At 44.5% G+C, this 15,070-nt stretch overlaps 1 protein-coding gene across 1 annotated transcript in view; it reads right to left on the reverse strand.

The window, feature by feature from the left end:
- Window positions 1-25: 25 nt before the first annotated feature.
- The window catches only part of Cog4 (component of oligomeric golgi complex 4), a 32,714-nt gene continuing 17,669 nt past the window's right edge, over window positions 26-15,070 (reverse strand). Inside the window, exons 10-19 of the mRNA XM_040736905.1 lie at window positions 12,836-12,954; window positions 12,203-12,369; window positions 10,829-10,994; window positions 7,299-7,361; window positions 3,359-3,475; window positions 2,733-2,825; window positions 1,877-1,960; window positions 1,607-1,708; window positions 877-1,005; window positions 26-555 (exon numbers count right to left, since the gene is read on the reverse strand). Of these exons, the coding sequence (XP_040592839.1) occupies window positions 421-555; window positions 877-1,005; window positions 1,607-1,708; window positions 1,877-1,960; window positions 2,733-2,825; window positions 3,359-3,475; window positions 7,299-7,361; window positions 10,829-10,994; window positions 12,203-12,369; window positions 12,836-12,954 (1,175 nt within the window). The 3' untranslated portion in view covers window positions 26-420. The remainder of the gene's footprint in view (window positions 556-876; window positions 1,006-1,606; window positions 1,709-1,876; window positions 1,961-2,732; window positions 2,826-3,358; window positions 3,476-7,298; window positions 7,362-10,828; window positions 10,995-12,202; window positions 12,370-12,835; window positions 12,955-15,070) is intronic.

Genomic DNA, 15,070 nt, shown 5'->3' on the forward strand with positions numbered 1-15,070 from the left:
CCCAACACAATGGCACATCTCCAAGCAGTGTTTATTCTGATGTTTATTTGTGAACACTATAGCCTTGTCTCTAGTCCCCAGGTGCCTTCGAGCTCTCATGCTGTCAGGTCACTGTGTCTACTGTAGTGTGGTGAGAGAATGACCACTCATGGGAAGGCGCTGGACCATAGGTTGCCTGCTTGGTCTCCCACCTCTCTACGTTGGAAAGGATGTCCTAAAGCACCTTTCCCATTGCCGCCAGCCTCAATTGCTACTGGGCGGAACTTGGGAGTGGGTCCAGTTCATGCTCTGGCTGCTACACAGTGGTATAATCTGGGCCCCCGGCATACCCAAGCCAGATAGCTTTGCACAGCTCTTCGGCTGTAGCTACTTAGAAAACAGGTCCTGAAGTGTGGTGGGCCACATGGCACCACATGGCAGCTACAGGCGCAGCCTCTTGATGTCCTCAGCACGGAAGTCTATGCGCAGAGCCAGCACCTGTCGCACTTCAGCAGGGGTGAGGCGCCATGTCAAAGGGCCAGAGTTTGCGCCCCAGTAATCTAGTATCTCGGTCACCTGTGGGGAAGAATAAGCTAGTTCAGGGTGAGTCTACTCAGAGGGAAGCTCCTGTGCTTTACAAAGACAAGGCAGGGCCGGGCGGTGGTGGCGCACTGGAGGCAGAGGCAGATGGATCTCTGGTCTACAAGAGCTAGCTCCAGGGCAGCCTCCACAGTCAGAGAAACCAAAACCAAACAAACAACCAAAAAACAAAGACAAGGCAGGGACACATAGGAAGGTGCCTTGTAGAACTGCATTGCTAGCAAGTGACAGAGTCCCAAACTTGGCTATGGAATCTTTCCAGTCACTTTTCCAGGCTGGGTTGAGGGAGTCACATACCCGCTCTAGATTGAGGATTGTAGCCATTTGGGAGAGCCGGGCGAACTTGTCTCGGATGGTCCAAGTTGTCACCGTGGTAAGGTATGCAATGAGTGACCTCAGTTCCTTGTCAAACTGCAGACCGCCTAGCTACCGGAGAATGAACACAAACCTTGTCTATTTAAGGTCTGGCCCTATGATGAGACAGAACTAGAATCCAGTGGTCCTCACACTGAGAGGCAAAGGCTGAGGAGATGGATGGCTCAGCAGGTAGAGGTGCTTGCCACCAACCCTGACCATCTGCGTTTGATTCCTAGAACCCGCAAGGAGAACCTACAAGTTGTCCACATGTACACTGTGGCATGTACTCCCCACCAAATAAATAATGGAGAGAGAGAGACAGAGAGAGAATTTTAAAATATAGAACTAGGGCCGGGCGTTGGTGGCGCACGCCTTTAATCCCAGCACTCGGGAGGCAGAGGCAGGTGGATCTCTGTAAGTTTGAGACCAGCCTGGACTACCAAGCGAGTTCCAGGACAGCGTCCAAAGCCACAAAGAAACTCTGTCTCGAAAAAAACCAAAAGAAAAAAAAAAAAAATAGAACTAGGAGGCAAGACCACCATAGGGCCTGTGACCCGAGTCTGTTCTAGTATCTCAGAAGCCAGACAGAACTGGGCCTACATAAGCAGCAGAGTGTGTGGTGGCAGACAGGATATAAACTTGGGATGGACCCACGTTCCTTTGAACTTACCCTGTTGAAGGTAGACTTTAGAACCACTTTTTCCAACTCAACAGCAACAAGGCTGGTCATGAGGCTGGTCAAGCTGTCATAGATGACTGGGGACAGGCTGGCCTGCACAAAAGCTTGTTATCAGTGGAGTCCATTCAGCCCTCTGCCTTTACACTGGAGTCTTCCAATGAGACAGGAACATAGGCTGTGACTCAGTAGGGTTACAGCAAGAGTGGTAGGCCACAGGATGCCAGTGAGAGCAGAAGGGGTAATTCCACAACCCCCACTTACCTTGAACTCTGCCATCTGTTGTTCCAGGTTGAGGATGAACTGCTGTACCCAAGGGTCATTGGCCTCATAGTCATTGAATTCTTCCTATGGTCAGAAGCAAGTGGGGGCTGCAAAGGGCCTCTTTCTAAGTAAGAAACACTACTAACCCTCACCCTGCCCCTTGCCCTTTTAAATAAATGATGTAAGTCCTTCTCCCTGTAGTTTCTGACTTTAAAATCAGCCTGAATGGGCATGGTGTTTTACATCTGTGACCTCAGAAGCCAAGGTAGGGTTGCTCTAAGTTTGATGTCAGCTTTGATTACACAATGAGATGAGACCCTTGCTTGATAAAAATAAATAAAAACATTCCCCATTCAAAAACCAAAACCCAAACAAACAAACAAACCAACAAACCAACCCTCTAACTAAAACCAGAAAAACAGCTTGAGTCCTAGGCTGGCCAGCAATGCTCCTATATCCAGCTAACAGCTCTGGGCTGTAGCAGTGGTCCATATACCAGGGCAATGTTAGACCAGGAGAATAAAACTCTTAGATGGTTGGGTGTGGTGGCAGGGCACTTGGGGGGCAGAGGCAGGCAGAATTCTGTGGATTCCAGACTAGTCAGGCTATATAGTGAGACTGTCTCAAAAATTAAAAAAGGGCTCCTAGGTCTATGATAGGTGGGGCAAAATGTGCCTCAGCATGAGATCAGTCACGGAAAGGCACGAATCCTTCACATGTCTCTCTCAGCCATCCTGACAGCAGGAACAAACTGTTCCCTGGGAGAACTCTATCTTTGATGGAGATGGAGGTGGGCTGACAGCACTTAAGGTCTAGTCTGTTCACTGTCTTTGACAACGGCTGTGGTCAGGCTGACCTCCTCGATGTTGTGGGAGACTGAGAGAAAAGTGTTGATCCAAGGTTGCACTTGCGGCTTGACTGCTGAACTGTTGAGCTCTGTCAACCCTTCCTGTACCAAGACAAGACAGAGACACATCAGACACACGCTCCACCCTCATCTTCCACCTTTTCTTGATTTCTGCAGCTGAGCAGGCTTCGAGAATCATAGTGGCAGTTATGACAATAAAAGCCAGGAACCTGTTCCTTTCCAGATCTGTGGAGATTTGGGTCCAGAGGTGAGTGTGGTGCTGAGATTGTTTTAGTAACTCTCAAAAGGTGATTTCATAATGCCTGGTGTTAGACAGTGTCTGTGGCTAAGGCCAAGCATCATTGAACTATGTGGTTCAACTCCTCTGAACATCTTTCTGAAGGCTCTTGTCATTTTGGAGCCACCAAACAAAAACTGCAAAGGACAAGACACTGGCTTGTTCATGTGACACATGCTAAAAATGAAGTGGGCCTTTGGTCCCAAGGGTTGGCACACCTTCAGTGTCTGCATGCTTCCTCCTTGCCCTGGCTCCCTGTCTCTCTGCCCACCTCGGAGCCCATGGCAAGCCAGCTGACAGTCCTCTCAGAGCTCATGGCAGCAGCATGTGGTCTTACCTGCAAGAGGTCTCGAAATTTGTTGGACACAGCAGCTAAGTCAGAAAGGCAGCTGTCAAACTTGGCCTGGGCCTGTTCTCCTCCAATGCCCTGATTGAACAGCTTGGTGCAGTCACTCTAGGAGAAAATAATAGCTTTAGAGACTGACTGTGCCTATGCCATTAGATTGTGAGCAGGGGCAAAAAGGGTCAATATTCAAGTAGCTATTTTTCCTTTACTAGACTTCTCCAAGAAGATTCTCTACTGGCTACTCTCTACTTTGTTTTCAACCCTGCCCCCAAATATGAGTGTACCAGTGTCAGGAAGAGAATAAGAAACAGAAATTGTAGAAGTTTGGTTTTTTTTGTTTGTGTTTTTCAGCCCCTGGCTGTCCTGGAACTACCTCTTGTAGACCAGGCTGGCCTTGAACTCTGCCTCCCAAGTGCTGGGATTAAAGGTGCATGCTACCATCGCCCAGCTGACAGGACTGGAGAGATGGCTTAGCAGTTAAGAGCAATGACCACATGGCAGCTCACAACTGTCTGTACCTCCAGTTCTAGGGGATCTGGCATCCTCACACAGACATCTATGAAGGTGAAACATCAATGCACATAAATATAATAAATCTTTTTTTTTTTTTTTTTTTTTGATTTTTGAGGCAGGGTTTCTCCGAGGCTTTTGGAGGCTGTCCTGGAACTAGCTCTTGTAGACCAGGCTGGCCTCGAACTCACAGAGATCCGCCTGCCTCTGCCTCCTGAGTGCTGGAATTAAAGGCGTGCGCCACCAACGCCCGGCAAATATAATAAATCTTAAAAAAAAAAAAAAAAAGCCAGGCAGTGGTGGCATATACCTTTAATCCCAGCACTTGAGAAGCAGAGGGAGGCAGATCTCTGTGAGTTCAAGGTCAACTTGGTCTACAAAGTGAGTTCCAGGACAGCCAGGACTACGCAGATAAACCCTGTCTTGAAAAAACAAATAAACAAACAAACAAACAACAACAGTAAAAACATTTAAGGCTAACATTTCTAGGTTCAAGTTCTGGTTCAGTCAAGTATTTCCTAAATGACTTTATGAAAACGATATAGTGCAGGCCTTTAATCCCAGAATTTGGAAGGCAAACGCAGGCAGATCTGAGTTTGAGGCCAGCCTTGTCGGCAGGACAGCCAGGGCTATATAGAGGAAATTCTGTTTTGAAAAAACAAAATAAAGTTCTTATCCTCCTTTAACACACACAAACACACACACACACACACACACACACACACACACACACACACACACACACACACACACACACACACGCTCTCTCTCTCTCAAGCACCCCCCCCCAAGTCATATATTCAGAAAAAGATTAAAGCTGGAGGGTGGTGGCACACACCTTTAACCCCAGAACTCAGGAGGCAGAGGCAGGTGAATCTCTGTGAGTCAAGGCCAGCCTGGTCTACAGAGCGAGTTCCAGGATAGCCAGGACTGTTACACAGAGAAACCCTGTCTCAAAAAGCCAAAAATAGATTATAAATAACTTAAACTTAAAAATAAATAAAACATGTTTGTCCTATGAAATAGTATTATTATCCTTGAGGCACAGATAAGGAAACTGAAGCTCAGAGATTTAATAACTTGCTGCAATCAGTACAGTAGGATATGGAGCTGGATTCTGGCTGAGGTATCTGACCCAGGGTATTGTTCCTGTCACTATCCTTCAGCCCTGACCCCTGCAGGGTGACCTGTTTGAAACTCGTGGTGTTTCAGGTTGTCAAAGTTTATGCTGTTCTTTCTATACAGCTTCAGTGCAGACTGCAGAGGGATGGTAGAAGACTCCATTCTCATAGCAGCTCCCTCACTCAGACTTTTATCTTTCACCTCATCTGGAAACACACCTGCCTTTGCAAAAACGCTGTGATGGGTCTGGGACAGAGTGTCTGCGAAATGCAAATCTCACTGATGGGATTGTTCTGTCTTAGCTATTTGCTATCCATCTCTCTCTCATTTTCTTTTTCCTGTTTTTTTGAGACAGGGTTTCTCTATGTAGCCTTGGCTGTTCAAGAACTCACAGAGATCCACCTGCCTCTGCCTCCCCACAAGTGCTAGGATTAAAGGTGTGCGCCACCACCACCAGACCCTGTTTTGTTATCTCTTTTCTCATGTGGCTAATTCTGCTGGCTGAGTTATGAATTTCCATCAACTTTATGAGCTTTCTGTTTTTTCAAACCCTAACAGACTGATATCAAGGATACAACTAGGAATAATTCTAGAGTGCTAACATGCTAGAGAGTTTAGAGATAAGAGTGGTGGCCTACCATGTGTAAGGTCCTGGATTCAAACACAAGAGCCAAGCATGGTGGTACACACCTTTAATCCCATGCAATAGACACTGTGCTGTTTGTATGATGTATCACCTTATTTTATTTCATTTAAAGTTTTGGAGGATAAATTCCTAACTTTTTTTTTTTTTTTTTTTTTTTTTTTGGTTTTTTGAGACAGGGTTTCTCTGTTGTTTTGGAGGCTGTCCTGGAATTCACTTTGTAGACCAGGCTGGCCTCGAACTCACAGAGATCTGCCTGCCTCTGCCTCCCGAGTGCTGGGATTAAAGGCGTGCGCCACCAACGCCCGGCTAAATTCCTAACTTGGTCAATGTCTGGCTGTTTTCTCAGAGCCTACCCCAAGGTCACACGGGTTTCCACAGGCAGCCCTCTGCCTCTGCTGCAAAGCATCCTCCAGCTAGTGTCCACCTTGGAGGCAGGACCCTTGTTTTCCCCTTTCTGGAAAGTCACTTTAACACCTCACAATGTTGCCCCATGCTGTCTTGTTTTTTTTGAGACTGTTAGTACATACTTCATTATCTTTGTTTTACAACTGAGACTTTGGAAACTTAAAACAGAGCTTGCCTAAAGCCACACAATTGGTTAGAGGTCTAGTAGAGATTTGGATATTCTAGTATCTGACTTCAAGACCTAAGAAATTTCTACTATGCTCTGTAGTTTTTTTTTTTTTTTTTTTTAATGACAGCAGGGACTGGAGCAATGGCTTCCAGAGGACCTGGGTTGAGTTCCCAGCATCTGTGTTGGGCAGCTCACAACTGCCTGTAAATTCAGCTCCAGGGGATATGGTACCTTTGGTCTATGAGAGCACCTGCACTCATGTGCACATACCCTTTTAACTTCACATATACAAAATTAAAAATAACAAATCTTTAGAAAAAGCAACTGGCTTAATTCAGGATTTGGTAAACCTTACTTAATTTTATTTATACAGGCCTTTATCATAATTTTTTTTTTTTTTTTTTTTTGGTTTTTACGAGACAGGGTTTCTCTGTATTGTTTTGGAGGCTGTCGGTCCAGCCTGGCCTCGAACTCACAGAGAGCCTCTGCCTCCCGAGTGCTGGGGTTAAAGGCGTGCGCCACCACTGCCCGGCTCTTTATCATAATTTTAAAAAATGTATATGTATGTGTTTCTAGGTGAATGTAAGGGGTGTGTGTGTGTGTGTGTGTAAGGGGGCCCATGGAGGCCAAAAGAGTATGCTGGATGTCCAGGAGTTGGAGTTACAGGGAATTGTGAGCTGCTTGAAATGGGTGCTGGGAACCAAACTTGGGTCCTCTGGAAGTGTTCTTAACTGCTTAGACAGCTCTCCAGTCCCTAAAACTTTTTTTAAAAGTACTTTTATGAAGCATACTCAATTGTAATTCATGAGAGCATTCGACAAACCATCAGCAGGGCAGTACTGAAATCTGTACCTCATTGTATAGGACAGAGAACTGCAGTTCAGAATGAAAGGAGTTGGCCTGGTCATCTTCCCTAGCAGGCCAAAGATCCCTTGCTAAACTGCCAATCACCAGTGAGCTCCTACAAATGTGGCTCTGTTCCAGACAATGCTCAGTCACTTCAGGACAGGTGTTCAGTGCCCTTTCTCTAACAAGAGTGGCTCTATCTACTAAAAACTGATGAACAATTTCCCTTGTACCTCCAGATTCTTCTTCAGAGTTGAGATATTTTCACTGCAGACTTCCACATTATTCAGAGTCACCTGGAAGATGATGAAAAAGGAATGTCAATTTATGATCGATCACTGGGCTTACAGCCCACTCCAACAACACAAAGTGGCTGACAGCAACATTTCATGCGGCTCAGAGAAGTACTGAGCTTGAGTTCAGACCCAGCTATGGAAAGGCAGCCCCACTGTTATTTGGCAGGACACTCAGATCTTGGTGTGGATAGAACGGTGAGCCGGGCTCCCACTTTCTCCTGTTCTCAATACCAAAGCTACAAAACCGTACTGACTGCAGAAGCAACATGCCACGAACAACTCAAGACAAACAGGTATGTGGTAAGTCCTGGGCTCAAAGATGACAGGCTTGGTAAAAATTGCAAACATATACAGAGCACTTGTAATAGGCCAGGCACTGTCCTAGATACTGAGGAAAAAACTACAGCAAAACAGACAAAATACACTCCCCTACAACAGGCAGTATACTTCAGTAATAGAATGTGTGCTTAGCAAGGGCAAAACTCTGGACTGAATTCCTAGCACCCAGCCAGGTCTAGCCTCCTAACTCTTACGTATGATACAAAGTCAGTTAGTGAAAAACACTGATAAAAAATAAAACAGGGATGAAGACAGAAATTCAAAGTGGAAAGCCCTCAACACTAGAGTCAGGATTAGAATGCATGAATCTCAAGTATGGGCTAAGGGCTCCTTGTTTAATGATTCACCTGTCCGTGAGAGTAGGTGCAGAAAGAGCAACCATAAAAAGCAGTATGGGGACTAGAGAGACAGATCAGAACGCTCACTGTACAATCATGAGGGCTGGAGTCTGTATGCCAGCACCTACAAATGCCTAGAACTACAGCTTCAAGGGCTCCAAAATCCTCTTTTGGACTCTGAATGATGAGGCATGCACACTCTTTTTTCCCACATGCATTTAATCTCTCATAGATACACATATACACAGAGATAAATAAATCCTTTAAAAAAAGCATTAAAGGTGATAACTCAGTTGGTAGAATGTTTACAGAACATACATAAAGCCCTGCATAAAACCAGATACAGTAGGGCTCACCTATAACTCCATTATTCAGGAGGCGAAGACAGAAAGATCAGAAATTCAAAGTCACCCTTGGCTACATACATAGTGAGTTGAGGCTGACCTGGGATATATGAAACCCTGGCTTTAAAATAAAAAAAAAAAAGGCAGTATGGAAATAAAAGTGACAAGGTGCAAATATGACCATCTAGAGGAAAGCATCTTAGGTTCGAGGAACTCAAGGAAGACTCCATGGTGGAGATAATGGTTATACTGAATCTATAAAGCCAGAATGCTCTATGAATGATCTGTTCATTCTAACTGACAGCACATTCCACCCTCTGTCAGTCTCTCTTTAGCTCACCATCCTATTCCTTTTCTCTGTGCTAGGACTAAAGGCATGTGCTACCATGCCTGACTGAAACTGTGTCTTTAAAAAAAAAAAAAGGCTGGGCATAATGCTGCCCACCTTTAATACTTGAGCACTGTAACCTTTATTATGCCAGGGTCATGAGACCACCATAAAGACTACCAAGATAGCTAGGGCTACACAGAGAAATTCTGTCTCGAAAAACTAAAAACAACAACAACAACAACAACAAAAAGTAAACCCACAGTCTCACGTATACCAGGCTGACTTTGAACTTTGTAAATAAACACAGCTGTTGTTCAACTCATTCTCCTGCTTTCATCTCCTAAGTGCTGGGACGATAAATGTACAATACCAAGTCTAGGTTGGTCCTTTTTTTTGAACACCACCACAATATCCCAGATAGATGAAACTCATACAAGAGAAAATATTTTTTCTATTTGTTTTTTTTTTTGAGATAAGGTAACCCTGGCTGGCCTCAAATTCACAGAGATCTATTTGCCTCTACTTTTGCCTCTTGAGCATGGGGATTAAAGATGTGAACTACTACAGCTGTCTCAAGGGAAAAAAATTTCAAAGTCAGAAAGAGGACAGGGCAGCTAAAATAACTGTGTCCATGTTGGATATGCCTGGTAACTAGTCAGTGTGATTTACCTGTACAGGGTAAGGCAGCAAGTTTTAGATAAGGTATCTGAATCTGATGGAAGCCGAGGACTAAGAACTGCATTGCATGGACACATTGTTTTGCACCCAATCCATCTGTGGATTGTTGACTGAAAGCTTCAGTCTCCAGGCCTCAGGCACCAAATTCAAGTCTAGTGATGTAGAAAATGGAACACAAAGGACTAATAACAGTGCTATTCCCATTCATGTCAAGTCAGCATGTGTCAGAGAGACCTGATTATGAACTCGGTTCTCTTTTGTGTTCTTTGGTATGTTACAAACTGGCTGCTACCCTGTGCAATCTTTTTATCCTCTCAGGCTTCTCTTTCCCTGTTATCATACAAAGGACTCATCACTTCATTACATCTCTCGTTTGTGTGGCTCCTTGAAGTAGTCTGGATAGCAGTCAAAGATAACCCTGAATTTATGATCCCCTTTCTCAGTTTCCTAAGTGCTGAGATTATAGGCATGTTCCAAAGAGGAAGTTACTAGAAAAGCAGTCTTGGTAGGCATAAAGGGTTGGTATCCATCTAGACTGTGGGCCTCTCCTCAGAAAAGCAGTATAGAAACCTGGCATAGATACTAGAGTTGGTTTTGTGGTGGATGTCTACACTGTAGAGCCCCTCAACAGCTTGGCAGAGTCATCCTGGGAAGAACACTGAGGAGAAATGAGGAACCTAGGCTTTTGACAAAAAAAGAAAACTGATGGGGAAGTCCTGTGTATATGTCAATAAAGCACTGTTGGCCAATAGGGAAGCAAGATAGGTGGGACTAGGAGTCTAGGAGGACTCAGGGTAGGAGAAACACAGGGAGTCAAGATGTAGCTGCCATAGGGATAAGAAGCCTGGAAACTTTTCTCCGGTAAGAGAAATACTTAGATTAGCAATTATGGGGTAAATACTTAAGTCAGAGCTAGCCAGTAAGAAACAAGCAAGGCCAACAGCTTCATAATTAGTATAGCATCTTGTGTGTTATTTGGGGACTACAACACAGCAGACCCAGGTGACTGGTGGGGAAAAACCAAAGCGGCTAGCAAGGAAAAGGCTTCTCTTTACAGAAAAGAAGACAAAAAAACAAAAAAAAGTACATATTATGCCTCAGGTTGCTCAGAGCAGCTTCCTGGGTAAGAAGTGGTTTCAGAACCTAGAGGAGTTTTCCTTTTCTACTAAGTTCTACAGGGAAAGCCATCACCCCAAGGCTCTTTATAATTTGGCTAAGAGGTTGTAGTATAACCTTTCAAGGGAGCTGGGATGTGGCTCAGTTGGTAGACAGCACCATACCCAGCATTCCACAGGTAGAAGCAGGAAGACTAAAGTTAAAGGGCATACTTTTTTACATAGCAAGTTCGAGATCAGCCTTGGCTGTATTACGTATTTCAGAACCCTAGTAACCCTTAATAACAAAACAGCCCCAGCCGCCAGCCTAATGGCCACCTACCAGGAAGGACATCTTGGCTTCATCAGTGCTTTCGATGCCTTTTGTGTCAAACTTGCCCTGCTGGAGGCTGCTGTGCATGATGTTGACAGCACTGGTCACCCCACGCTGGATGTCTTGCAAGGTGGTGGCTGGGAAGCCCATCCGCAGCTTATTACAAAGAACATCTCTGTGGAGCAGAATGTCTCATGCAGAGTTACAGTGTTCAACCTGGTCTACAGGACAGCAACAACAGAGTACCCACTACTCTGACTCAATAGTACCAGCTGCTCTTTTGGGGGACCCCACTCTTCTTCAGAAACGACACTGTTTATGAGGGTCCTGACAGCGTCATTGTGGTTTTAGCTAATCAGGCTTTTAGTTACTACTACCAAGCTTCATCAAAGAGGGGACAGTAGAACTCAGTGAAAAGCAGTACCATGTAGGAGCTGAGGAAACATTTTGAGTCAAGTCAATACTAGATTTTCTGTTCTACTTCTTAGGTATGTGACTCATGACAAAGAATACAATCTCTCTAAGCACAGTTCCCATATCCTTTTTTAAAAAAAATATTATTTATTTTGTGTGAGGGGGACACATGCTACAGCACATTCGTGGAGGTGAGGGAACCACCTTGTAGGAGTTGCTTTCCCTTCTACTATGTGGACTCTGGAGAGTAAACTCAGGTCATCAGGCATGCAGTATCTTTATCTTCTGAGCCATCTCATCTGCCCTATATCATGTTTTTTCTATAATTAAATATGGAGGGGAGGGGCATGAACTGGGTGTGATGGAACACGCCTTTAATCTCAGTACTCAGGAGGCAGACGCACGTGGATCTCTGATGCGTTCAAGGCCAGCCCAGTCTACAGAGCCAAGTTCCAGTACAGTCTGAAAAACCGGAAAACATTAGGTGGCAGGGGCTATTTGGTATAGTGCCTGGCTTATAGAAATGGAAACTAAGCATTCATAAGTACTGTTTTAATCTAAACCACACGCTTTTCTTTTGGATCTGAGGGTAATGACAATTTCAACATACTTTAGTGAATTAAATTAGGCATATAAAGCTGATGGACAGTTGCTCCAAGCTAAGGATGTTGTATTAGGAAAAGGAACTTACAATATTTTTTTTTTCCAGACAGGGTTTCTTTGAGTTCTGGCTATCTTGGAACCTGTTCTGTACACCAGGCTGGCCTCAAACTCAGAGATCCACCTGCCTCTGCCTCCCAAGTTCTGGGATTAAAGGCGTGTGTCATGTGTCATCTTGCCCAGCTTGTTTTATCTTGCATAGAACTGAATTTGACCCATAATGAAAAAAGAAAAGAAACAGATGATACCAAGGAATAAAATACAACTAGAGCTTTTATGCCTCAAAAGCAGAAAGGAAGTCAACAGTACCTGAAGTCAGCTTCCAGCTCTCTGGTGGCAAGGTTGATCATGGCACAGAGACAATCAATGCTAGAGCTGGACAGAGCTCGTCCAATGCACTTTTTAACAATGTAGAAGACATCATCCACCATGCTGGACGTCAACTGGCCCTTCTCATAGGTATCCAGAGCCACAGCCTAACAAAAGTCAAAGTTCTCGGTGAGTATCCCAGTTCTGCATGTTCTAGATAGTTCTGTTTATACTAGTTCAGTCTCTGTACCCTTTTCTACATCCTGACAAAACAACAAAAAACCACCTCACTTCCTAATGATCATCACATTAGAAAACTTAGTACTTGGGGCCTTTGCCTTGGTGATATCCATTACCTGGGATGTCAGACACAGAAATGCTACTCCATATACCTGCAGGGAGGCAGGGAACAAGCATACTCCATGGGGAAGCTGAGCTGCTCTTTTGTAACCTCTGGGAAAGACCCAGCTAGTAATGTGAAGAGTGGAACAACTCTGGAGATGTCCTCTTACACACAGCAGTGTTACCCAGTCTGCACTGAAAAGTACTCTCTAAGCAGGACCAGCCATTTCATTCAGCATGGCTTCTTGGACAGGGAGCCCCATTTGCAAGAAATGTATCCTAATGTCCTACCTTATTGACAGTCTCCCTCATGAAGTACTCCTCCATGGTAATATAGAAGCCAATTAGCTCCTGCATGGTACAGCTCAATAGACAGTTATTGAGGAGTTTGTCCAGGCACTTCTGGTGCTCTAGGGGACAGCCAAGAAAGGAACATTCACTTTTTTCCCCCCATGGGAAACAGCAATGTTTTTCATTTTTCAAGTTCCCTTCTAGTTTTTGATCCAAACAGATTTATATTTTCCGTGATTAAAATCACAGTGTAAACCGGGCAGTGGTGGCTCAGGCCTTTAATCCCAGCATCAGGAGGCAGAGGCAAGCGGATCTCTGTGAGTTTGAGGCCAGCCTGGTCTATAGAGCAAATTCCAGGACAGCCAAGACTACACAGGGAAATCCTGTTTTGAAAAACAAAACAAAACAACAACAAAAAATCATACTGTAGACAATACTTTTCTACATATTTATTTTTTTTCACCGTAATTCCTTTTTAAAGATGTATGTGATTATTTATGGGTATGTGTCTGTATGTTTATGTGCATGTAAATGTCTGCTAGAAGGGGGCATCCCCTGGAGCTGGAGTTCCAGGTGGTTCTGGGCTGCTCAACGTGAGCATTAGGAATCAAACTCTGAATCTCCGGAAGAGCAGAGAGCACTCTTGCATTCTGAACAATCTCTCCAGCCCCTCGGTTACTATTCTTTTTTTCTTGGTATACTAGGATGGAACCCAGGGCCTCATACATGCTACATGAATACTCTACCACTGTGTTAAATCCTAGTCCCAGCTTACTTACTTGTGATTCTCCTGCTTCAGCCCTTCCCATGTCCTGGAATTAGAGCATCCCTGGACATTTTGTCAGATAATTTAATATGTAAGGTGGAGACAACTGAAGATACGCCATATGAACTTTGGGCCGTCACACACATGCATCCATAGATATGTGAATATATACACATATGAAAAAAAAAAGGTAAGGCAGGACACCCCACTCCCACACCCCTTTAATGAAGTCTTGATACACACACACACACACACACACACACACACACACACACACACACACACACACACACACAACCCTGGATAGTACCTGTGGTGGCACTTGTCTCAGCTAAGTGTTTGAGGGCTGGACTGATCTAAAGCTTTCTCTGAGGCTCTAATGTGTGGAGAAGGAACATAGCTCCTTCTCTAAAACCAGCAATATGCTTGGCCTAGAGCCAGGGCCTTGGGAGATATTCCCTGAGGCTCTGATGTTCAAAACCAGGAATATGCTTGGCAGAGCTGGTAATGGCCTGGGGCCTGGGCCTTGGGGAGCTGTGACTTTGGATCCTGAGAACTCAACTCTCCCCATTTTATGGGGCTATAGCTATCAGTTTCAAGACCACTATGTACTTAGTCTGTAATGTCCTTGAGATACTCCTGTGTTCCCCTAGTGCAACACTGTTTGTCTAGCTTCCCGCTGACTTCGTCCCATTGTATGTTGGTTTCTGCTGACTTCTTCCCATTTCTCCCCTGGAAATAGTATACAAGATGCTGTACTTTTTTCTTTTTTCTTTTTTTCAAGACAGGGTTTCTCTGTGGCTTTGGAGGCTAGCTCTTGTAGACCAGGCTGGCTTTGAACTCAAAAAGATTCACCTGCCTCTGCCTCCCAAATGCTGGAATTAAAGAAGTGCACTACCACCGTCACCCGGCTTGATGATATACTTCTTAATGAGCTTGCTTTACATAAGAATATTTTATGCAAGGTCTCTCACCTTTCTATCTTCTTTCTCTCCAATCCCCTGGATCTCTCAGGACCTTGTCACAAAGAATGGCTTGCTGGTCCAGATCAGACAAATACTAGTATTACCACAGTGTGCCACCATGCCCAGCTTTGTGGGCACTCTTGAGACTTCAAATGTGGCTAAGAACTGAGTTTTAAATTTTAAATTTAATTTGAATTTTAGAGTTTTAACTTATTTTTCAAGACGGGGTTTCCCTGTGTAGCCTTGGCTGTCCTGGAACTCTTTTGTAGGCCATGCTGGCTTCAAAGATCTGCCTGCCTCTGCTTCCAGATTACTGCAATTAAAGGTGTGCCACCATGCCCAGCTTAGTTTTTCTTTTTTGAGAAAGGTTTTTGCTATATAACTCAGGGCTGGAACTAGAGATGTCCTGTTTTCACTACAGACTTAAGCTTTCTGAGGTATAACTTCTAGTCCACAGAATTCACCATCGTATGTGTACAATTCAATGATCTTTAGCAATTTATT

This window comes from Mesocricetus auratus, unplaced genomic scaffold, assembly GCF_017639785.1.
Source record: "Mesocricetus auratus isolate SY011 unplaced genomic scaffold, BCM_Maur_2.0 Super-Scaffold_6723, whole genome shotgun sequence".
Lineage (NCBI taxonomy): Eukaryota > Metazoa > Chordata > Mammalia > Rodentia > Cricetidae > Mesocricetus > Mesocricetus auratus.